Below are 23,953 nucleotides of genomic sequence, written 5' to 3' on the forward strand. Positions count from 1 at the left end.
TCCGCACAGCTGGCCGGGAAGTTGGCCAGGTGCTCCCGTCTCTGTGCCGAGAGTTCCAGGCCACTTGGGGAGCGGTCCTGACGCTCTGAGCCAGCTCTCCCCGTGTCTCTGCTCCTGCCCCACCAGGTGCCCTCCCTCGTGAGTCCATTCTGATGAACGAGGAGAAAGGGTGGCCTCTGGGTGCTGGGCCGCAGGTCTCCTCGGAGTCTGCCCTTGGACGTGTGTGAATGTCAGCCTTCCTGGTCCTTGCACAGCCCAGCCTCTGACATCCCAGTTTATTTGTTTCTGTGCATTTTTGGTGCTGTGAGACCCTGGGCTGCCTGATGCTGGCCAAGCACCCCACGAAGCTGTCACAGGCACCTCACAAGGCACAGGCACTGGGGGCGCAGAACCGTGCCGAGGTGACATCTCTGTCTGCAGCCTGCAGCCAAGTCCCACCCCTGGGTGGGTCCCGGCCTCCTGGTGGCTGGCGTCTGACCCAGTAAGGAAACAATGGGGGAGGGGAGAGCAGCCTGGGGCCCCAGTGGGGAGCGGGAGGGGCAGCTAGCAGAGGGTGGGTGGCTGCCATAGGTCACCTGTGTCACCCAGTGCTGTGGGGTCCCCAGGGGGCAGTGGGGTGTGGTCAGGGCAGGGGCTCCCGTGGGGATAGGCTGCCCAGGCAGACAGATCTGTGCAGGAAGACGCAGGCTCCCCCAGAGTCCTCTCCTCCCGAGTGGGCAGCTCCACCCAGTGTCCCCCAAGGACAGGTCCCCGCGTGCATGGAGGTGGGGTGGCCATGGCCCTGACAGGGTGATTTAGAGCAGATCCTCGGCAAAGACCCGAGGGGCTCAGGTGCAGTGAGCAACAGGGAAACTGAGGTCACACTGGCGCCCCAGGAAAACTAGGGCGCGATCTTCCAGGTCTGGGAGAGGTGCTGTGCGCTGCCTGCCAAAGCCAATAGACAGTAAAATTTACCATTTTAAACACGGTCCTCAGGAGTCCAGCTCCATGGCATTAAGGACGCTCACACCGTGACGTGACGGACCGTCCTCTCCAGACCTTGTCACCCGACACTAAAGCTCTGTCCCCATCAGATGGGAACCCCTGGCCCTGCCCGCCCCGGCATCTCTCTGTGGATGCTGCCGGGGGCACCTGCAGGGACTGTCCTTTCGTGCCTGGCTCCCTCTCTGGGTGTGGCCCTCCTGCACCTCGATGTGGCTGTATGTCTCCGCTCACCCACTCACCTGCTCCCTCTTGGGAGCAGAGTGGCCACACGCAGGACGTGAGCATCTGTGGGCCACCCCACCTCCTGTCCTCCGGGGATGCGCCTGGGAGTGGCGGCTCAGAGGGTGATTCCAGTTTTAATTTTCTGAGGAGCGGCCGGCTGGCCTGGGTCCCTGCAGCAGAGTGTGGCTCTTTCTTGGCTTCTGTTGTTTTGGTTTGTATGTGTGTGGTTTCCTCTCCAGTGACCTGAGTTCCTGGGAAGGAGAGCTCGTGAGCTGGTGACACCGGTGCTGCTGTCCACGGGGCTAGCCCGAGGGACCCAGGGACAGGGGAGGGGACCTCACAGCTTTGTCCCCTCCCCAGTGATGGGCAGTGCTCTGTGCCCGTCGTGTGCTTGGCCAGCTCACCCTGGCTTGGAGAAATGCGTTACGTTTGGTCTTTGCGCTGCTGGGGTGCAGGAGCCTTTGCATTCGCTGGCTCTGTCCCCTTCGTAGACCCTCAGTGCCTGAGCGTGGTGTCCCCTCTTCTCTCCAGCTGGCACTGCATGCCATCCTTTAACTCCAATAGAGCAGGCCGACTCCGTCCCATCGCATTCCTGTCCTCCTGGGCAGCTGGGATTGCTTCCTCCCTTCGCTGTCCGGCAGCCCAGGACCCCTGAGCCCGCAGCCACCGCAGCCCTCAGGCATCAAGGGGCTGCCTGGGCACCGGGGGCGGGCAGGCTGCAGACTGCTGGTGTGGCACATGCCCAGTGCACAGGGGAGGGAAGCTGGGCCGTGGGCACCGCTGGGCCCCTGTCCTGGCCAGGTGACTTGGCCCAGCAGGCTTGGGATGCATGGAAGGGGGCTTCCCGCTGAGCCGCTCTGTGCTCGCCACCCAGGGCCACCTCAGCTGAGGAGAGGGCTGCTCCTCCTCGCCAGGTCCTGCCCCTTCAGCTGTCAGCTCAGGTGGTTTCTGTCCTTGTTTTCTCTCTGTACTGGGGACCGAGCCCAGGCCTTGGCACCAAGCTGCATTCCCAGATCTCTAGATTTGTTTTAACCTCGAGACAGGTTCTCTCACGTCGTTCAGCTGCTCAGGCTGGGCTCAAACCCGTGCCACACCTGCCTCAGCCTCGCAGGTGCCGGGTGGGCAGGCCAGCTACGAGGTTGCATTTGGGATCCCCGGAGCCCATGGCACCCGCCAAGCCCAACACTCCCTCCGCCCGCGTTTCCAGGGGGAGCTGAACGGGCAGCGAGGCCTGGTGCCTTCCAACTTCCTGGAAGAAGTGCCTGACGACGTGGAGGTCTACCTCTCCGACGCCCCGTCCCTCTGCTCCCAAGACACCGCGCTGCACGCCAAGGCCAAACGGGTAAGCACACCTCCCCGGCCGGCCGCGTCCTCGCGCGGTTTCCTGGCGCTCTGCGGCCGAGCCCTCGTGTCCGGGCCCCACGGCGCCCAGCTGCCCAGTGCGCCCTCCGGGTTCCCGGCCGCCAGAGTCCCGGCCTAGGTGGCACGTCCCACACGCTCAGGGCCCCCAGCTCCTGCCAGCCAGGCCGCCCCGCCCCACACCACAGACACACACCTAGGTGGCGAGGGAGGCCGGCACGGTCCCCGCCCCGCCGTCCGCAGGCGCCCAGGGCTCAGCGCAGACAGGGCACCTCTGCTTGACGCCATGCCCGCCAGCCCCGATCTGTCGTGGCTTACGTCTGTATTTTTATTTCCGTCACCTGCTTGGACACAGAGGAAGAGCGTCCATTTCACACCCTAAGCAGGCATGTAGCCTTCACGTAAGTGAGCAGCCGCACACACCTAGAGAGATACCGACTTCAGCTACCCGCTCGCAGCTGGAGCCGTGCGGGAGACTTAAGGCCTCCCTGTGGGCTCCCGAGGGAGGACCGAGAAATATGTCTCCGCCTTGGAGCCGAGGGGTCAGGCCATCGCTGGGCTCAGCTGTAAAGCAGCTGGCGGTGCAGGGAGACGCGCTCTTAGCCGCCCCGTGGTGGCCGCTCGGTACCTGCAAGGCGACCCTGGGAACATATTTCTGGCCTGCGAGCGAGCCGTCTGTTCGCACAGAGCGCGCTCCCTGCTGACTGGGCTCGAGCGGCCCATTGCATTGCTCGCCACTCCTGGCAAAGCACAGCCTAGCGCGTGTTTGCTAGACAGAGTTTCCCTTTGCAACCGAACCGAGCCCCTCTCATTTAAGACGATGCAGACGAGGGGTGGCAGCGTGGTCCGGGCTGGCCCTGATGCCAGGGACCGTACGGCGGCCGCGCGTGGGGCACCAATGCAATAGAGGTCTCTGGCACGAGCAGCTCCGCGCTTGCACCAGGTAGCGGACGGTATCTTCAGGTGTGCTTTGGGGTGCACTAGCAGGTGTTTTCCATGAGAACTAGACCTTGATTCCAAATCCAAGCAAGCTTGAGGCCCTCGGCTTGTACCTGCCTGCCCAACAGTGGACGCTGCGTCCCGGGGTTGCTGGGAGAGTGGGGCGCTGCAGGAGGCCATGGTGGCTGGGACCTCAGGCCACCTCCAGGGGTCCCTGCAGGGGGAGGGGACGGAGTCCGCTCAATCAGCGGAGAGAGGAAAAGGTACAATGAGGGCCTTTGAGCTTCCTTTGATTGCAATTAAGGTTCCTTTTAGCTTTTTTCTGTCAACCGGTGTGCCATCTCCAGCGTTTCTCTAGTCTCTAAGTTTCCAGGGGGCACGCCACAGTATCAGGGTTTTGTACAACCAAAGTGGTTTCCAAACGCATCCAAATTCCCTCCTAAGACGACGGCTGGGTCCTTGCCGGCCTGAGCATGGCTCTGATTCAGATTCCTCCCCACTCTCTCTCGGGCCCTGCCCCCAGAGGAAACTGTGACTAGCTTTGTTTGCCAAAGCCACGGCCACCTTTCTCCCAAGCCCAGGCCTTGGGGGCACTGGGGGCGCTGGGGGTGAGGCGCGCGCTGGCCCTTGAAAGAACCGAGCCACCCTCCCTCCCCGCGCGGGCGCTGGGCAGCGGCGTGGCCGAGGGGTCGGGGTGGGGCGCTCAGGCACTCGGTGAACTGTCACAATGTACCTACTAGGTTCCTCCTGAGGGTTCAGGGCCAGCAAGGAGAGCTCCATCCCCCACAGCCCACCTCCACTCGGGGTCACCTACGTCATCCCTGGGTTCTGGTAGTCCCGGGAGAGGCAGGGAAATGTCCTCGAAAAAGAAAAAGGGGCTGCTTTCCAAAGGCAAGAACCTGCTGAGGAGGCTGGGCGCGGTGCAGTGAGCGCGCTCCGACGGCGGCCACACTGTGCTCCTCTAACCCGGGCGGGCGCTCGCGCCCCACGCACTTCCCAACCCCTCCTCCTCCCGACACAGTGACGCAGTACACTCGCGCCCACGCCCGCCCGCCTGCGCTAAGCCGCCAGCGGAGAGCCCTGGGCCTCTGCCCCGCCACGCCCCGCCCCACCACAATGCCTGCCTCCCTCCCTGTGTAGCCCTCACCCCATTCTTGTCTCCGCTCCTTCCGGTCGCCTCGCTGTTCTGCCTTAGATGCCGCGAGCTGTCTGTCAATAAAGCGCAGTGTCTACTCCCGTGTCGTGCGTTCCTGCTCCCAGCCTCCGCGCAGCGCTGTGACCCCGCCAGGCCCTCCGACCAGCCAGGCTGCGCGCGCGGGCATGTGCACACACACACATGCAGTCACACACACTCATATGCATGTGCACACACATGTGCAATGTGCTCAACACACATGCAGTCACAATGCACACACACATGCGGCCATACACAATGCACATGTGCACACACATCACACATGCACACATGTGCACACACAACACATGCACAGTCACATACATGCACATAGTCACACACATGCACAGTCACACGCGCACATACACACGTCAACACATGCACAGTCACACAATGCACATGCACACACATGCGGTCACACACATGCGCAATGTGCTCAACACACATGCAGTCACAATGCACACACACATGCAGCCATACACAATGCACATGTGCACACACAACACATGCAGTCACACGCACACATACACACATGTCAATACATGCACAGTCACAATGCACATGCACACACATGCGGTCACACACATGTGCAATGTGCTCAACACACATGCAGTCACAATGCACACACACATGCGGCCGTACACAATGCACATGTGCACACACAACACATGCACAGTCACATACATGCACATAGTCACACACATGCACAGTCACACAATGCACATGCACACACATGCGGTCACACACATGTGCAATGTGCTCAACACACATGCAGTCACAATGCACACACACATGCGGCCGTACACAATGCACATGTGCACACACAACACATGCACAGTCACATACATGCACATAGTCACACACATGCACAGTCACACAATGCACATGCACACACATGCGGTCACACACATGTGCAATGTGCTCAACACACATGCAGTCACAATGCACACACACATGCGGCCGTACACAATGCACATGTGCACACACAACACATGCACAGTCACATACATGCACATAGTCACACACATGCACAGTCACACAATGCACATGCACACACATGCGGTCACACACATGTGCAATGTGCTCAACACACATGCAGTCACAATGCACACACACATGCGGCCGTACACAATGCACATGTGCACACACATCACACATGCACACATGTGCACACACAACACATGCACAGTCACATACATGCACATAGTCACACACATGCACAGTCACACGCGCACATACACACGTCAACACATGCACAGTCACACACATGCACAGTCACAATGCACATGCACACACATGCGGTCACACACATGCGCAATGTGCTCAACACACATGCAGTCACAATGCACACACACATGCAGCCATACACAATGCACATGTGCACACACAACACATGCAGTCACATACATGCACAGTCACACACATGCAGTCACACGCACACATACACACATGTCAATACATGCACAGTCACAATGCACATGCACACACATGCGGTCACACACATGTGCAATGTGCTCAACACACATGCAGTCACAATGCACACACACATGCGGCCATACACAATGCACATGTGCACACACAACACATGCAGTCACATACATGCACAGTCACACACATGCAGTCACACGCACACATACACACATGTCAACACATGCACAGTCACACAATGCACATGCACACACATGCGGTCACACACATGTGCAATGTGCTCAACACACATGCAGTCACAATGCACACACACATGCAGCCATACACAATGCACATGTGCACACACAACACATGCAGTCACATACATGCACAGTCACACACATGCACAGTCACACAATGCACATGCACACACATGCGGTCACACACATGTGCAATGTGCTCAACACACATGCAGTCACAATGCACACACACATGCGGCCGTACACAATGCACATGTGCACACACAACACATGCATACTCACAGTTACATACATGCACAGTCACACACATGCAGTCACACATGCACGTGCACACATGTGGTTAACACATGCAGTCACACAATGCATATGCATACACACGCACACACATGCAGTTACACGTGCACACACACGTGGCCACACACATGCAGTCACACACATGCAGTCACACGTGCACACACACGTGGCCACACACACGCTTATAGTCGCACAGTCGCATATTCACATGCACATGCATGCACACACACCTCACCTAGCCGATTCCTCACAAGAGCCGAGGGGAGAGCAGGTGCCGCTGGGGAGTGCCAGTGCCCAGCCGGCCGAGCTGCTCCCCATCTCCGTGTTGCAGTGCGAGGCCCTCGGGCCTCTGCTCTCTTGCTCTGCCTGGCAGGAGCCCCCAGCCCCAGCCCCCAGAACACACAGGGCCACACGGAACACGCCCCCACCCCGCCCCCTACCCCACGGACCACAGAGCTGCTGACGGATGTATTTGATGGCTACTATTTTGTAATTCTTGTCCACTTGTAATTGTTTTTACTCTTTCTATATACTTTTCAGACTGCCTTTCTTTGTAATTTCTGGAGGTTTATAAATCGATGACAAAGCTTTCCCCATTGTGTCTTCGAGAACTCTCCTGTAAACTGTAATGTTGTGCTAGGCTGATTAAAAGGGCCCCCGTGTGGCTCGGTACTGTGTGGGTGTGTGCATGTGTACAGTCAGTGTAAAGTATTTTCTATAAATAAACTTGTTATTTTATATGATGCCCTGTGCAGAGTGCTGTGCCCTGAATGCTCTTTGCCCTGGCAGGACGGCCGGACGCCTTTCTCCTGCATGTTACTAGGAAGCTGGCACTGTCTTTCCTGGAGTCTCTCAGGGTCAGCTCTGCCCTAGGCTTTCGGGCATCCTGTGGCCGGTGGCCAGTGGCTGCAGCAGTGAGGGCCGGTCCAGTCACTGTGGACAGGAAAGGCCCTGTGCGCCAGGGGACTCGGCGGCTGAGCGTAGACCCGCTGACCTTACCCTCTGGCACCTGTGATGCCAAGCCTCACAGACGTCCCCAGAACAGCTTCCCAAGGGCCCTCATTATTTCAGGGCTGTCCCAGCGATAGAAGTGATTCAGGGACGAGGTAAAGCACCACTGTCCAGAGCACGAGAAAGCCAACACACACAGCCCTTCATGGAAGCAGAGTGACAGCGCCCAGCGCGTCCTTGCACGGGGCGGTTTCCCCTGACCGGTCACCGCCGCTTTCTGCAGCCGGGAGCAGGCTCCTCTGAGCGTGGAAACGCAGGCGACCCGAGGGGACAGGAGCTGGCTCACTGCTGGCCCCTTTTCCATAAAGGAACTCAAGTTTGGGTTGGCGCCCCCCGGCAGGGTGCCCGACCCAGGGAGCCACGCAGGCCCTGCCCCAGCAGTGTCCCCCCACATTCCCTTCCGCACACCTTCTCTCCAGCCCCCCGAGTCTTGCCCTGGGGAAGCAGGCGGGACGGGTGGCTCTTGGGGCATCCGGGTCACCAGGTGGTCACTAGGCGCCCCACCAGGCTGAGCTCTGGTGGCCCACCTGGAATTGTGGAGACAGCTTCCCCACCCATGCCCGCAGGACTCACGCCCAGGATGCCCACAAGTGTGAGCCCAGCGTGGGGCTCTGGCTGGCAGCATGGAGATGCTGGTCTGGGCAGCGGGTGAGCTCCAAGAGCGCTGTGTGTGACAGCTGGCACACGTGGCCTCGTCACGTCCTAGAGCCTCACAAGTATTTGTGTCTTTTATCTGAACTCCCTGCTAGGACCCAAAGAGACACCGGCACACACTGAAACGCTCTGCACTCTGTCACAACACCATCTCGGCTATGAGAACTTTGGTGACACACACACAAGAGGGATGCTCGGTCCCCTCCCTGGGGGGCAGGGCCGGCCAGGAGAGGGTGAGTGTGTAACCCAGAGCCCCGAGGCTTCCTCTCCCGTGGCACAGGCTCACAGTGGCAGCCCAGCCCGGAGCGGCTGGAGGCACAGAGGGCAGCCTGGCCTCCTGAGGCCCCAGGAAGATGGGTCCCCGCCTGTCCTGGGAGGAGCCGGGGACCACCACGCACACCTGCAGGCAGCAGAGCCATACCTGCTCCGTGAAGCCCAGCCTTGGGCAGTGACCGAGGGCCACCTCCTCCCACCGCGGGACATGGCACAGCCTCGGGGGCGCTGGCAGCCCTGAGGCGCCTGGTCTCCCTGGACACTGGACCTTCAGAGGGTGTCCATTAAGTCTCAAGTTTTTCACAAATGTCACAAATAGGATCTGAAATTGCCAAGGGGTGAAACCTATCTCACCAGGCCTCAGGGGGACAGCGCAGTGGGGAAGGCAGGGGTGCGGGGGGGGGGGGCAGACCGGGGGAGTGGCGGGGCCCTGGGCTGGGGGGAGGCGGCAGAGGCCCGGCCGAGATGGTGCCCTGGAGGACAGCACACATGTCATGCCGGGCACCGAGGCAGGCCGTGTCCCCACCGCACACCACACCCGGGAGCCAGCTGGCGGAGCAGGGGTTCACAGCTCGGATGATGCTCCCGGGCGAGGGGACCCCGCTCTTACACACAAACACGGGGACAAACACGAGAGGCCAACTCAGACATAAAAGGGGCCTTCTATTTATTAAGTGATCGCTTAAAAAAGAACCCAAGAAGCCAAACTGGAAGCGGGCATCTGCAAAATACACAACTGACCAAAGATTAATCTCAGAAATACAGAAGCGTCCTGCACACAAACGGCCGCCACCGAGGCGGCACATTTCCCTGAGGTCGCATCTCCCAGGGTGGGCGCTCTGCTGCCTCGGCCAGGCGGCTGCGGGGCCACGCACAGCTCCCGGGGCAGCCACAGGCCGCACGGACGGTGGCTGGTCCGGCCCGAGTCTGGGGCAGCAGCAGAAGCCGCGGCTCCCAGCCTAGGCGGGGTCTGCGTGGGGCGGGGCGTCCCCCGGGTGCGGGGTGCGGGGTGCAGGGTGCGGAGGCCTGGGAGCTGTATCCCCAGCTCCCCCTTCTAATGCGAAATAAACTGGTCAAGGTTAAAGTTAATACGGTTTCCAAACGGGACCCGCTCAGTCCTGTAAGTGCTTTCAAGTAAATGTACGAACACTTAACTTTTCTTCTTCAAACTGGGGATAAAACCTAGGGGTGCTCTACCACTGAGCTACATCTCTAGCCCTTTAAAATGCGTTCTGAGACAGGGTCTCGCTAGGTTGCCCAGGCAGGACTTGAACTTGCGATCCTCCTGCCTCAGCTTCCCTCGGCGCTGGGATTACAGGCGTGCGCCACCGCGCCTAGCTCTGGCCAGCTTACGGAAGTCTGTTAACAATACAGAGTGCATCAGCCAGTTTCCAAACAAACAGGCCGCAGCACTTAGGCAAACCAGCAAGATACAATCTAAGTCCTAACTTTACCTACAAAGAAGAAGCCAAATTAAATAGTAACAAAGGAACAAACTCTACATCTGCCAGGCTGTGCCCGGGGTTCACCCGAGCCGGCAGCGAGGTGGCAGCGGAGCCCTAGGACCTCGGCTGGCGGCTGGGCTCGGGTGGCGGGCGCGGTCAGAGGTAGTAGAGGCGGTTGGACAGGGACAGGTTGGGCTCCCGGTGGATGCTCTGGCCCACCAGGAAGGCCAGCTTGTGCGCGTACTGGCACGGTGCGGGCACGCGGATGATGCCCTGTGGGGAGAGGGGAGAGGGGACAGGGAGCCCGTCCGTCACTCGGTCCCTGCCGGCGCTCAGGCCCGGGCCCCGCAGCGCCTGGGCCGAGGACGCTCACCGGCCAGTTGTAGTAGATGTGGCAGAGCTTGTAGGTCAGCCGCTGGATGTGGTCCGGCTTCAGGCCGCTGCTGTCGTAGATGACGTTGTAGTGTGTGGGGGACACGCTGCCGCTCCGCACTGCCTGGCTCACGATGAAGAAGTCGTACCTGCGGTGACGGGCAGCGTGAGGCCCCCGCCCGGCCAAGGGCGAGTGACCACCCTGGAGTGGCCCTGCCGCTCCCTGCGCCCTCCCAGAGCCCAGTCCACCGGTGCAGGGCACCGTCCGTGTGGAGGACGAGGGCTCGAGAGGAGGACCTGCTCACAGGCACAGGGAGCTGCCTGCCCCCCACAGCGGCTCCAGGACACCCTGCAGGGGCACCACGGCCAGAGCAGAGCAGCAGGCCTGCCGCGGGGACCTGGCAGGCTGGACACCCTGCCCAGCGCGGGTTCCCCTAGAGTTCTGCCACTGGGAGCCACAGAGCTGGCCGAGGGGTGGCCATCCAGTGTCGCCTGTCCCTGTGAGCCACGCACGTCACACGTCCCCTATTCCAAATGCTGCAACCGCAGGTTTGTGCTATCTCCGCATGGACTCTCTAGGGGCATTGGGACCTGCCACCCACGTGCGACAGTGGTGCCCACGCGTGCTCCCCAGGGGCTGGGTGGTGCCTGGTCCTCACAGAGGTGTCCATCCTGGGACCCCAGAAGCACTCCGTCGCCTGCCTGCAGCCGGGGCAGCGCTCCTCAGGACTCACTGAGCGTGGAGTCTTTGGGTCCCCGGCTCACAGCAGGGCGGCCTCAGGCTGTGCACATGGCCGCGTTGGGGCATAGCACTGCCCTCGCTGGCCGTTGTCTTGGGGAGTCTGAGCTCCAGACGCCACGTGGTGACCCACGTGAAGATGCATTACGATGCCATCTGCGGGCGAGGTCACAGGCGACAGCAGTGCCCGACTTCTGGGCGCCTCCCATGCCAGGGTCCCGGACGTGGGCGCGGTGCGGTGGGCCTGTTCAAGCAATGCCCCGAAGACCACACAAGGAGGAAGCCACACTGTCCCCGCCGCCAGGACTCACCATTCGGGCCTGGTGACCTCCACGTCGATGACAGTCCCAGGCAGCGGGTTCTGAAGTTTTCCTCCCGACTGTGCAAAAAACCTGGCGTTCACACGCTTCTTCACCACGATCACCGTCAGTCTCGGGCTTGAGGGAGAGTGGGAGTCACTGGATCCTGTCCTCCTTGGCCTTGGCCACTGCTCTGGCCCTCCCCAGCCCCTGCGTGTTGGTCCCCGCCCTGGCAGGAGGCAGCGCAGGACTCTGCCTCCAGAAGGACAAAGACCTGGCCATGTGCCGCACCCACGACACGAGCCAGACGGGTCCTGCCCACCCAGTCCTCAGGTGTCCATGGCAGGGTGCAGAGCGCGTGTGAGCGGTGGGTCACGGACCCTGGCCCTGGCCCTAACTGTGAGCTCACACAGGCTGCCTCAAAGCTCACTCCCTACTTTTCAAATCCCGTCCCAGCAACCAAGAGCAGGCAGGTGACAGTGACACACATGCAGAGGGCAGGCTCTGCGGCACAGGCCGTCCCACGCGTGCAGTCAGGGGTTGGTGCTGTCCTTGGCCAGCTCCCTTGGCCTGCACCATGTCTGCCAGCCCAAGAAGCCCCTCTGGGAACCAGGCACAGCACACCTGTGCTCAAGCCCAGCCGGGCAGAGCCGCAGGGTGAAGCCTGGAGCGGCTCCCTGATCAGATGGGGCCCGGGCGCCCTCAGAGGACACTGAGTCCTGAAGTGCACAAGAGGGACGACAGGACACGGCTGAGGCAGGGCACAGGGCCAGGCCCAGCACACGCTGGGCTCCCGTCTCAAAGGCCCTGCCACGCCATGCCTGGGCTCAGAGCAGGGTCTGCAGGCATGGATGGCAGCGCGTCCAAAATACGCTCCTGGCTCAGGAGCTCGAGTGCAAGGCGAGCACGGCGCTGCCGTGACACGGAGGAACAACTCAGCACGAGTGGCCCAGAAGACAGGAGAGGGGCGGAGTGACTCGGCCACCCTCCCTCGGACTGAGGGGAGCTCCCAGCAGCTGGGCACACTGTGTCCTGCACGCCAGAAGCTAGGACGACACAGTGTGCAGGCGGCCACCCACAGCTGCGTGCTCCTGAGCGGGTATTCTCTGGGCGCCTCACAGGACCCCGAGGACAGCTGTGTCCTTCCCACGCCCAGCAGGCACCACGCGGTGCCTCAGTGCCCCTCACACCTATGCACACACACCCGGCTGGCACACAGGCTGAGAGGCGGCGCCGGGCCCCACGCCCTCCCCTGGCACTCACTGGTAGCCTCTGCCCAGGGACTTGAGGCAGTCCAGGAACTGGGGCACCTCGTAGTTCACCAGCGTCTTGAGCTGGCCATCGCCCACGCCGTCGCGGTACACGATGATGCGGCTCGGCATGTACTCGTTGCAGCTGTTCCAGGCCCGCAGCGCCGCTGGAGGGAGCGAGCGGCCAGTTTACAGGGTGCCCGGGCGGGCAGAGGGGGCGTCGCGTCACATGGCCAGCCGGCGGCCCGCAGACCCACCTTGCAGGCACACCTTGAGCCCGTCCACCAGCTCCTGGCCTCGGTCTTGGAAGACGCAGCGCGAGAACCAGCTGCGGGCAGGAGGCTCTGGGTGAGGGAGGGCTGCGCCGCCGGTGCCCTCCGAGCCCGCCCCCCACGCTGGTGCCCCCAGCACCCAGCACCCGAGCATGGCTGCCCACCCCACGCCCCAGAGCTGGAGGGAGGGGACAGACGGCAAAGCCGCCCGCATGCCCAGGCACACCTGTGCCCGCGCTGCAGATGCCCCCCACCTGCCTCAGAGGCCCGGGGCCCCAGGAGCCCCGGCGGCCGAGCTGCCCACCATGGGTGTCCTCTGCTGTCCTCATGTCCCTCAACCCCAGGAAAGCATGAGAGGCCATTTACCGGGGTGGCCAAGGCGCTCTCCACACTGAGTGTGCGGTCACCTCCCAGGGCGCAGACAGCGTGCGATGAGGTGACAGCCCCGATGCTGCCCGGGTCCGAGTCCCGGCCTGCACCACCGCCCGCCGCCTCCGCCCCACTCACCGGGTCATCCCCTCATTGATGCTGGCCACGAAGCCCGCGATGGATCTCCGGCCGGCGGTGGTGTCGTGGTAGCAGTCGATGCCCACGATCATGGCCAGCTTCAGCTGCGGTGAGCGTGGTGCGGTGTCACAGGCAGCGCGCCGGCCGGCGGCCCCCGGAAGGCAGCCCCCGCAAGCAGCCCCTCATGCTCACCGCCCCTGCCCGCCGCACTCACAGGCATGTCCACCCTCCAGAGCTCGCCGCCCATCTTGCAGTTCATCTGCAGGGCGATCTTGGTGGCGATGGCCATGATGGTCTGCTGCTTGCCCAGCGTGCGGGCCACCACGCACTGGCTCGGCGTGGGGCAGTCCGTGCACAGGTACTTCTTGATGGCATCGTACTTGTCCTTCCGGTTACTGGACAGCAGGCAGACGACCTGGAGACAGACAACGCCGCCTGCCTTCTCTGTGAGCAAAGCAGCAGTGGCGGGGTTGGCTGGAAAAGGGGCAGTGAGGGGCGGGAGAGAGCAAGGGCAGAGCCAGGGCCCAGCACACAGAAGGGGCGGGGCAGAGGGAGACAGCGCGGGCGCCGCCCGGGAGCTGCGACTGCCACCCCTGCTAGCGTCCGGCCCCCGCAGGCCTGGGCGGGGAGGGAGGACGGTCACCCGCGGGTGTGGGACAGCGCCGAGATGCCGAGACACCGCGGGGCCCGTTTCCCCACGTGACTGCGCTTGCACGGGGAAAGGCAGACCCAGCCACAGGGCACCTGAGGGCCAGCGCCACTCAAGCAGGGACCTGGGCCAGCACGGCGGCCAGCCTGCAGGCACTCAGCATGGGCCCGCCCGCGGGATGGGGACGGGGACGGCCACCCTTCCCCTTCAAAGGCTCATCATGACCCGAGGACGTGAGGAGTCTAAAGCTCACAGCCGCTGGTGGGAGGACAGAGCCACCAAGGCAAGGGGAGGGGAGCAGCTGGGGGCCGCTGACCAGCGTCACTGCATCCCGTGGCTCCCGCGGGCAGCGGGGGCTCCCGGCCCAGGGGCCTGCCCAGCTCCTCCCCCCCCCCCTCTCTCTCTCTCTCTCGGGAAGGAGACCTTTCCCGGACACAGGACAGCGGCTCTCAGTTAGCACCTGTCCCTTTCACAGAGGTGGGTAAGGCCCTTTCTGCAGTGGCCCAGTCACACTACAGGGCCCAGGACCGCGGCTTCTACCACAGCCAACCCCCCAGGACACCAGCTCCGCAGGGGACACACGCAGGGCAGGATGCCCCCTCTGCACCCCGGCGGGAGAGCAGGATAGGACAGCCCTCCACTGGCCACCGCCCCCGTGGAGGGGCTCCCGGCACCAGGCAGGCAGAGCCCTGAGCCGGGGCACTGTCCCCCGCCTTCACGAAGGCTGTCCTCGAGGTGTGAGGCAGTCTGTACCAAGAGCAGGACACCTGCTGAGATCTCCGTGGCTCGGAACCCAGGGTTAGGGTGAGCGGGGCGCACCCACCCTGGGGCCTGGGGCACGGGGCCCGCCGGGCAGCGTGGAGCTGGCACGGCAGCCCGAGGACGTGGCACCAATGCCCTCTTAGGGACCACATGCGGAGCAGGGGCCACCTCAGAGGGCAGCTCAGGGACTGCGCAGGGACCGAGCCCAGAGCAGGGGGCCTGGGAAGCGCCTAGGCTGGCTGGTGCCCGTGTGCTGACACTGGCCGGGGTCCTGCTGGTGGCTGAGTCAGGCTGTGTGGCCGGCCATTCGGCTCCAGCGTCCACGCGCCTCCTGACCACAGCCCCCGGGCCACACAGTGCGACCAGGAAGCCGGAACTGCTCCTCAGGGCACCGCTCCAGGGCCAGGTCCAAGCAAGGCCACCACACGTGCTGCTGGCCCCTGACCTCCCCACTCACCCTCGGCCTGGCCTGCTGTCCCCCCATCCGCTCTCCCCACGCCTGTGTGCCCCGATTAGGACAGGCAATGGCTTCGGGTCCTTGACCTTCCTCGTCGGGGCGGGGGACCCTTGAGTGGCCACCTCCAGCAGTCAACCGAACCACGCCTGGACATCTCTGAGGCTCCCGGGCGGCCCCTTCCTGCCTGGCCACTGCCACACTCACAATCTGGGTGTCCGAGGTGACCTTCTGCTGCAGGACGCGGAGGTAGGCTTCTGTCCTGTCGTCCACCTCAATCCTGGGGCAAGGACAGGAGACAGCGCTCAGAAGGGGACCCGAGCTGTGCCCCCAGGCACACTCCTGGGACATCGGGAGGCGTCTGTGAGATCCCTGGGCAGAGGCCAGCGCGCTGCCCTGCTCCACGCCACCTTCTGTACTGGGGCGCCAGCTCAGGTCACACACACGCTCCCAGCAGTGCCCCCCCCCCACCGTGACCGGGAACAACAGCTGCACCTACATGATGGCCTTCTTCATCTGGATGCCCATGGCCGGCGTCACCTTGAACAGATTCTGGATCAGCGAGTTGGCCGCCTCGTAGTTCTTACGCGTGTAGATCAGCAGCCAGTTATCCAGCGGCTTCACGCTGATCAGCGGGGCGCCCCGCGTCTCCTTCGACCAGTCTGCGAACTGCGGGTTGTAGTCGAACTGCAAGAGAGTGCACACACGCCGGAGGTCCAGGGCAGCCAGCCCCGGTGTTCGGGAGAGTGGCCAGAGGAGGGCGTGCTGCTGCCCACCTGCCATCTCAGCGCTGGGCAGGCCGAGGCAGGAGGCCCGCCGTGAACCCCAGGCCACCTCGGCCACATGGCCAGACCCGCCCCGCTCCCCCAGACAGACCAGGGCACCCTAAGGACGGACGGGCAGGGCAGGGGCTGCTCCCCGCATGGCGGAGGCAGAGGTGGGCGCCTCAGCAGCCTTGTGGCCGGGCCGAGGCTGAGAGCCAGCCCAGCGCCCGGGGGCCACCTCCTGCCCCTCCGGGCGCAGGGCCTGCAGGGCACGGCTCTCACAGCACCCAGCGAGCACGAGCAGAGGCGGGGACCACCCGGTCTGCCATGACAAGGCTTCAGCTTCTCACACGCGCAGTGCTTTAATTCCACACGACTGGCCTGAGCATACCCTCTTTCCTTTTACAAACGGAACCCCGGGGTACCTGGCACCTGTCTGGACACAGGCACGGGCGGCTTGGGCCCTGCCCCCTGGAAGTCCCCTTACTGCCCGAGGCCCCTCGGGCTGCTCCACGCAGAGGCCCCTGCGGGTTGCCCTGGCTCCCGGCCCCTGGGCCCTGCGAGGCTCCTGAGGGCCCCGTGCCACCTGGGGACGGGATGGGGAGGACGCGTCCGGCCCGGACAGCGCTGCCTGCCCGCTCCCCGTGACCCGGCCCGCACGCCCAGTGTGGACACTCGGAAAGCGGCCTCACGGTTTTTCCGCCCTGGTGAATCTTTTCTGCCTGCAGGATTCTCCCCGAGAAGGACAGCAGGTTGGAGTCGAAGCTCAAGCCCCAGTCCCGCAGCTCTCTCTGCACGTTGTCGTCTCTGTGGAAGGGACATAGCACTGCTGCTGGGCACGGGCGGGTGGCACGGCACGTCCCCCTGCGTCACCCCCCCCAGGGGACAGGTCCCGGAAGCACAGGGCTTGGGGAGGGGCGCGGCAGAGGCCCCGCCGGCCTACTTGTGGATGTAGTCGATGAGGCGGCCCACTTCTCGCTGCCGCTGCTCAGGGGTGAGCCGCGTGTGCACCGCCAGCTCCTTCATCACATTGAAGTCATTCCGCATCTTGTCAGTCAGGCCTGTGACACAACAGTCTCTATCAGGGGCCTCGGGGAGTCGGGGGGGGGGGAGATGGGGGAGGGAGAGGGGGCGGGGGGAGATGGGGGAGGGGACAGGCGGGGGGAGGGAAGAGGGGGGCAGGGGGGAGGGCAGGGAGGGAGAGGGAGAGGGAGGGGGCCGGGGAGGGGGAACGGGCCGAGCGCCACCCCCTCCCCGGCTGTCCCGCAGGCTGCCCCCGCACCGGTGAGGTAGCAGAGCTCGGGGATGAGCATGGCGGGCCCAGGCATGGTGCCCCCGGGGCCGCGCCTCCTCTTAGGCTGGCTCACCAGGACCGGCTGCTTTAGGTCTGTGATCTCCTGGTTGTACTGCTGCTCGGGGGAAGGGGCGCCGTTCACCCAGGGCCGGGAGCCTTCTGTACACCCAGGCAGCCCTGCTGCCGCGCTGGGTTGGCTCTGCCCCTGCTGCCCGCGAGGTGCCCATCACCCTCCCTCCGGGCCCCCTCCGTCCTCCATCCCTCACCGAGGCCCAGAGCCGCCCGCCTGGCCCTGCTGTATCCCGGACGACACCCGCCCCCGCCAGGACCCCCGAAGGCACCTGGGAGCCACCGTCCAGAAGAGGGGGTTTCCTTACCCCAAGAGGGAGAGCTCCTAGGAAGGGCACGGGCGGGCACACACGGAGGTGACCCCCACCTCCCCCGGCCTGGGCCAGGTCTGGTACAGGGCAGGACCTCGGAGCACGCCCCTCCCCAGCCAGGCCCTAGGCAAAGGCTTCGCGGGCTTCCCTGTCACCTTCTTCGTGGTGGCGGCTGCCTGCACACTGGGGCTCCCCTTACCCCAGAGCAGCACATGCTGCTCAAACTGGGGTCACCACAGGGCCAAGAGGCTGCCGTGCACCCTGCCCGCCTCCCCAAGAAGGGTGTCCACTGCCCTGCGTGCCCAGCAGTGCGAGTCCGGGCCACGAGCGCAGTGTGCACACGGCCCCCGGGGCCCGCAGCCATGCCCGTGCCAGGAGGGGGTGGCCCGCAGAGCGTGTCCATGCGGTGGGTCCAGGTTGGAGCCAGCCTGCCTGCCCACTGCCTGCAATGCCGGCTGCAGAGCGGGACCCGAGGAAGCTGTCGGCATGAGCTGTTCGAGCTGGCCTGCCCTCCGCACGGCTGACCTCTCCCGCTGCGGAGGGACGGCGCCAGGCCGGGCGGTTCCCACGGCGGGTGGGCGGACATGGGCTGCAGGCTGCCCACCTTGCGGTAGTACTCCAGGAAGCTGACCTCCGAGCCGTCGGCCTTCTTAAAGGTGCTCTTGGGATTCTGGTCCCAGTCGATGTCATCCACTCGGTACGTCTTATTGTTGTACCTGTGGGGCCGGGCGGTCAGAGGGCACGCGGCCAACCAGGGGAGGCTGTCCCAGCAGGACAGCGGCACACAGAGCGCTGCCAGAGAGGCCCGTCCTGGGAGAGGCCGGCTGGATGGCTGGCCGACAGCTGGGAATGGGAAGGACCGGCGCCCTGGCCAGCGGCCCTCCCAGACAGCCCTGGCCCCTCCTCCAGCCACGCCCCTGCCCATCGACCCCACTGTCCAGCACCTCGGCACTGCCGCCTCGCACAGGCGTGGGCGCGCGGAAGGCCTGTCCAGGATCTGAGCGCAGCCTTACTTGGTGAGGACGATCAGGCCTATCAGCTCCTTGGACACTTGCTCCTGGAACTTGTGCTCCTCGGTCTGGTGATACAGGTTGAACATGAAGTCCAGCACGGTCTCGCTGCGCAGGACCTTGTGGCTGACGTCCGTGCACAGCATGATGTTGTTCTCGTACTGCAGGATGGAGGTGGTGAAGCCAGGCCAGATCACCAACCTGCAGGGAAGGGCAGCTCACACCGTGCCAGACACAAGGCCCACCCCCTTGCCCTGTTCCTCCGTTCTCGGGGGCCAGGTGGAGACCTGGCTCTCTGAGGCTTTTGACGATGTGCTGGGTCGCCACAATCCCCGATGACACACACAAGCCGATCCCATCCAGAACTGTGCTACGAACACCGCTAACTACACTGGCGAGCACAGCGTTACTCACTGCCAGCACCGCTTTTCTGTCTCTTTTGGAGACAGTGTCTTGCTATGTGGCCCAGGCTGGCCTTGAGCTCATGGTGTAGCCCAGGCTGGCCTGCAGTGACCCTCCATGCTGGCATGCCGGCTCCCTCCTCGACCCCTTTTCAGGGCTGTGCTGGCTGACCACACGTGTCCTCTGTGGGGCCTTCTAACTGCAGGTGCCCACATCCTCGGGGCCGCTCCCCCGGGAGCATGGCTGGCTCGGTCTTTACCCGAGAGAGAGAGAGATGCATGCCTAGAGCTGGACAGGGCTCTGTGCTGTGCCAGCCTTGTCACACTGTCCCGTGGGAGACAGGTCTCAGCGTGCACCAATCCCAACCAACGCCGCGCCCTGTACACCTAAGACGTACTGCGCACCAACCTGTGGTTTGGGATGTCGATTGGGTCATGCGGGTTGTAGTAATTCCGTCCAATCTGTTGCAAATTCATGATTTTTAGCAGCCTGGAAATTGAGAGAGTTGTCAGTGAGCTTCTGCACCACCTTACATGGTCCACAGAAGGGCGTGAAACTTAGGGCAGGGCTGGCAAGCTGTCCCTGTGCTAGCGCAGAGCCAGGTGCTTTCAGATGGCCTGCGAGATCACAAAGGTTTTCAATGCATCTAAAGGTTATTTCGAGACGTGAAGGACACAGAGTCGGGATCTCTGTGGCCAGCGCTGGTGCAGGGTCAGTGGAGCACAGCTTGGGCAGTGGCAGGGCAGAGCAGCTGCACGGCACCTTAAGGCCAGCTGCCCCACCCTCACTTAGGGAATGACGGCCCCACCAACACAGTCCCTTGGCAAGCATTTGCCAGATGGAAGGTGACCCGCCACCGGGAGTTACACACCCAGGCAGACCCGGCTCCCCTGCTGCTGCACCCCCGGAGGGGACAGAGTGGTATTTGTAGACCAACTACGCAGTCCGCACTGACCTCCCAGGACGGGCTGGGGGTTTGACTGGGGGGGGGTGCAGAGACAGGGAGAAACAAGTTCCCAGCACGAGCTCAAACAGCACTGCACAAACCTCGGGTCAACACACAGAGGGAAGTTAGACAGGCCGGTGAGACCGCACAAGAGGTTACACAGTAAAGCACAGCTCTCGGCAGTTACAGCAGAGAAACCCAGCAACCCGAGCCTGGGGTAGGTACACGGGTTCCAGAGCTGCTCAGCTCTGCTAACTTCCCTGTGCTTCAAGCACCCTCTCTTCTTCCCTGGGGGGCTGGCGAGCAGACCCAGGGCCCCTGCATGCCGGCGAGCGCTCTAGCACCGTACGGCACGCCCCCCCCCCATGCACCTCCTGAAGATGATGTTGTAGAACTGCAGGCAGGTGGGCGATGTGGGCGGGAGCTCGTTGGTCAACGTGATGGTTATCCTCACACGCTCCCCGTTCCGGGTCTGGCTGAACACTTCGGTGACCTGAGGCCAGAGAGGCAGAAAGCCAGCTTTCGGCTGTGAGGAGCGAACTGCACCATCACAGATCAAGGCGAGCGGAAAGGCAGCGCTCCGCGCCGGGCTCAAACGGCACCTTTCAAAGTGGCCACGGGAAAAGAGGCCAAGAGGCCTGGTCACAGCACAGCTGCGGCCCTTCAGTGTCTCTAGGACACAAGGATGACACAGTGATGCCACAGAGGCCTCCGGCTGCTTACCAGTGCCCTCAGACCCCAGGTCTCCCCAAAACAGCTACAGTGCTGCTCTGAGCCGGACACCCCCGTCTCCCTCTCCCATGCGGATGTGTGAAATAACCTTGTGCTGCAGCCGTTTAGGTAAAAATAATATCGTTCCATCAAAAGCGTGACACCTTCCAATGAGATCTTCATGCTGGAAGAGCAGGGCAGAGCGGAGGCGCCGGGCTTCCATCAGCGGGTTGTAGTCCACGTGGTACTGGTACAGGGCCCACTGCGGGCGGGAGGTCAGCCGGAAGTGGTTGGTGCTCAGCCTCACGATGATGCCGGACGAGCCTGCAGGGACAGCCGCGCTCAGTGCCCTCCCGGGACCAGGCTGGCAGAGCGGGGGGCAGCAGCCTCATCCGAGCTCCCAGACACCTGGCCTGGGGGACGATGCACCGTGTCTCCAGGGAAGGGGCAGCGGCAAACCGTCAACTCCTCATTGTGCCTGGCAACGTGTGCACTGCCAGCCCAGCTCTCTACAACGGGCCTGTGAAGGGCCCGAGCAAACAATGCTCAGATCATGGAAGACATTTATCAGCGAGCTTATCAGAGCTGTGGGGCACAGAATACAGAAGCCCAGCCCGGCTGCCTCTCTACTATGTGTAACGAGCCCCCTGACAGCGGGAAAGACAAAATGCCTTGATTCCTGCTCTGAGGACTTGAAAGTGACCCCTGAACTGCTATTTCTAGTTAACCCACCTGTTTTGGACTCTTTGACATGGTCTAGGTTCTGTCTAGTGTTCACACCAAGGTCGTGAAAGTCCCTACGGCGCCCTCCTCTCTCTGCCAGCGACAACTCCTGAAACCCAGCAGATATCTGGAGTTCTTAAACACAAAGAGAAAAGCAGCTCATGCACTTGGGCAGCACCAAACATCAAACTGTAAAGGCAGTTTCCACAGGGCCCCAGAAAGCCCAAAAGACCGCATGGTGACACACAGCAACCCCATCCCACCCTTCCCACACCTGTGGGCAGCCAAGGAGCAGGGTCCTGGGCTCTGTGTCCCCATGAAGCCCTCGGCAGACTCAGTGGTCCCGTGCAAGGCATCTGCCCCTCTGCAAGGTCTGGGCACAGGGCTCTGGTGCAAAGCCGGGGGTGCGTCCAGACTGGGAAGGGGCTCGTCTGTATTCTACGCCCTGAGGACCTGAACACTCATTTTCCCCAATGCATCATGTTACAAGGGATGCATCAGTTTGAGAGTTTAAACCCGGATTAGAAAACTTAAATCTCATGGAACTATTTGAGCCTCTCAAGAACCAGCAGCATTTACACAGCACCTGTGTGTTCCCCGTGGCCATCACACACCTGTCACCTGGCAACAGGTGTCAGGTATTGGTAAGTCAGTTCCTGCTTAGTTCCAACAGCTGTGGCAACAAGACCCTAAGTGACGAGGTCATTCAGTGGACAGAAAGGTCTCCAATAACACATCTGCTAGAGCCCTGTGTGGGACGCAAGCCCCAGAGATGCCACATCACTGTTCTGAAGTGGTGTATTAATGCTTAAGTCAGCTGGTTGCTGACCCCCAGTCCATCACTTTGCCACTGCTCCCTCGGGCTCGGGAGAAACAAATCCCACACCATGGGCACCACAGCCTCACCTACGGGGTCTGCAAGACTCCATGGCCCCCCTGGCGCCCTTCACCTTGTGACTTGGCTGTGGCCCCTGCTGCTCCTCTCTGCCGCCCTCGGCCGACCAGGTCCCCCTCTGCCAGGGGCTGCGGTGTTCTTGGCTGGGGGTACCCAGGCTGCGGACTCTGGCCACACGCACAAATACAAAACGCCGTTCTTTTATGCAGAGTACATGAACCAAAGAAAATAAACCTCAACTAGTTCACCCACCACCTATCAGTGACCAAGTAGTTTATTCTCTCTTTTTTTTTTTTTTTCTTTTTCATTTTTATCGCTCGCAGGGATCGAACTCACAACCGCACACTTGCAAGGAAGGCGCTGAGCTAAATCCCCCGCCCCAAGTAGTTTATTCTTAAAAAGAAAACCTGAGGCTGGCCAGGCCGCCCCTCTCCGCCCCCGCGCGCCCCGCCCCGCCCCCCGACACCCTGGAGGGGCCCGGCAGGCCGGGGCGCTGCTCACCAGGGTCGCCCCGATGCGCTGCACCGTGTCCTGGCCGCGGGCCCGTCCTCGAGCCCTGGCGCGGGCCCGCCCCGTCATCTTCTCGCTCTACGAAGCAGGCGGCTGCCAAAGCAGGGCTCAGTGTGCACGTCCTGGGGGACCGCCGCGACGCTGTCACCTTTAAACTTATTCGGGAGTCCCCAAACAGTTCCCTGGCACGCGGGGGTCTCCAGAGTCCCCGGGACGTGGCCCCTAGGGGGCCCCCTTCCCACAGCTGAGGGCGCGGGGCGCCGGGCGGGCCCGCACCGCGCGCCACCTGCCCTGAGCGAGCCGAGACCCGGGTGCGGGGCCCGCCCTGCCCTGGGCCTCGGCCTCCCCAGCGGTCCGGGCCGCTCCCTCCCGGCGGACCCGGCACCCGCGCCGACAGAGCGAGGCCGACCTCCCTCCCGGGGTCCCCGCTCCCTCCTGCCCGGGCGGCACGCACAGGCCCCGTCGGGGATGGAGCGGCGGGCGGGTCCCCAGCGTCCTCGTCCTTCAGCGCCGCCGGCCGGCCTCGTCCTCCGCGCGCAGAGCGGACTTCGCCCCTCCGCGCCCCTCAACGGCCTCAACGGCGCCCCAACGCGCGCACAGCCTCGCCCGGCCGCCGCCGCCCCTCCACGCGGCTCACATGAGTCTGGGGGCGGGGCGGGCGCGAGCCCCGCCCCAACGGCCCGCGCGCGCCGCGCTTTGATTGGCTGCCGCATGAAGGCCGTTCCTCGCGGGGCGGGACCCGCGAGCGCGCCCAGCCCTAGCCCCGCCCCGTTCCTGGCCCCGCCCCCTGCCCTGGAGCAGAAAACACCTGGCCCTGGAGCTGTGCGCTCCGGCGTGCGCACCGCTTCGCCCGTCAGGCACGAGAGCTTGGAATTTTCCACCTGCAAACATGACTGTCAACTCTGGCGTGTTCGGGAGCGCGCGGGCCCACGTGCAGGCTAGGAAGGCCTCGCCCAGCCGGCCGCACCTGGAGACGGCAGCCAGCCCGCGCA

General features: G+C 63.2%; 2 protein-coding genes across 25 annotated transcripts in view; one reads left to right on the plus strand and one right to left on the minus strand.

Moving 5' to 3' along the window:
• The window catches only part of Rimbp2 (RIMS binding protein 2), a 124,811-nt gene extending 117,429 nt beyond the window's left edge, over positions 1 to 7,382 (plus strand). For 15 of the 23 annotated variants that reach the window (XM_063225447.1, XM_063225455.1, XM_063225452.1 and 12 more), the window contains 2 exons: positions 2,414 to 2,548; positions 4,245 to 7,382. In XM_063225447.1, coding sequence (XP_063081517.1) covers positions 2,414 to 2,548; positions 4,245 to 4,433 — 324 coding nt within the window. In that variant the 3' untranslated portion in view covers positions 4,434 to 7,382. Of the gene's footprint in view, positions 1 to 2,413; positions 3,767 to 4,244 lie in introns of those variants that run through there. The other 8 variants (XM_063225457.1, XM_063225463.1, XM_063225464.1 and 5 more) reach the window with 3 other exon arrangements.
• A 1,845-nt stretch (positions 7,383 to 9,227) lies between these two features.
• On the minus strand, positions 9,228 to 23,596 carry Piwil1 (piwi like RNA-mediated gene silencing 1). 2 transcript variants are annotated; one of them, XM_063225468.1, is made up of 21 exons: positions 23,416 to 23,596; positions 22,953 to 23,083; positions 22,507 to 22,618; positions 21,566 to 21,691; positions 20,943 to 21,157; positions 20,494 to 20,615; positions 19,585 to 19,665; positions 18,778 to 18,975; positions 18,369 to 18,480; positions 17,373 to 17,499; positions 17,034 to 17,151; positions 16,783 to 16,897; positions 15,826 to 16,013; positions 15,534 to 15,606; positions 13,676 to 13,876; positions 13,462 to 13,565; positions 12,940 to 13,010; positions 12,696 to 12,849; positions 11,445 to 11,570; positions 10,396 to 10,543; positions 9,228 to 10,295 (listed from the first exon to the last, which is right to left on the minus strand). In XM_063225468.1, exons 2-21 carry the CDS (start codon positions 23,028 to 23,030, stop codon positions 10,179 to 10,181), a joined length of 2,586 nt encoding a protein of 861 aa, XP_063081538.1. In that variant the 5' UTR covers positions 23,031 to 23,083; positions 23,416 to 23,596; the 3' UTR covers positions 9,228 to 10,178. The 2 variants fall into 2 exon arrangements, with proteins under 2 accessions (XP_063081538.1, XP_063081539.1); XM_063225469.1 differs by having other exon boundaries at positions 22,953 to 23,054; positions 23,416 to 23,591.
• Positions 23,597 to 23,953: the final 357 nt, after the last annotated feature.

Source organism: Cavia porcellus, unplaced genomic scaffold, assembly GCF_034190915.1.
Source record: "Cavia porcellus strain 051 isolate PalLab524CR breed Dunkin Hartley unplaced genomic scaffold, mCavPor4.1 scaffold_16, whole genome shotgun sequence".
NCBI classification, from domain to species: Eukaryota; Metazoa; Chordata; class Mammalia; order Rodentia; family Caviidae; genus Cavia; species Cavia porcellus.

Coding starts and splice junctions, on each gene's coding strand:
- Piwil1 (XM_063225468.1), bottom strand. CDS start 23,030: ATGACGGGGCGGGCCCGCGCCAGGGCTCGAGGACGGGCCCGCGGCCAG. Junction 21,158..21,565: donor TGTCAAAGAGTCCAAAACAG/GTGGGTTAACTA, acceptor CTGTCCCTGCAG/GCTCGTCCGGCATCATCGTG. Junction 13,566..13,675: donor TCTGGAGGGTGGACATGCCT/GTGAGTGCGGCG, acceptor CGCTCACCGCAG/CTGAAGCTGGCCATGATCGT.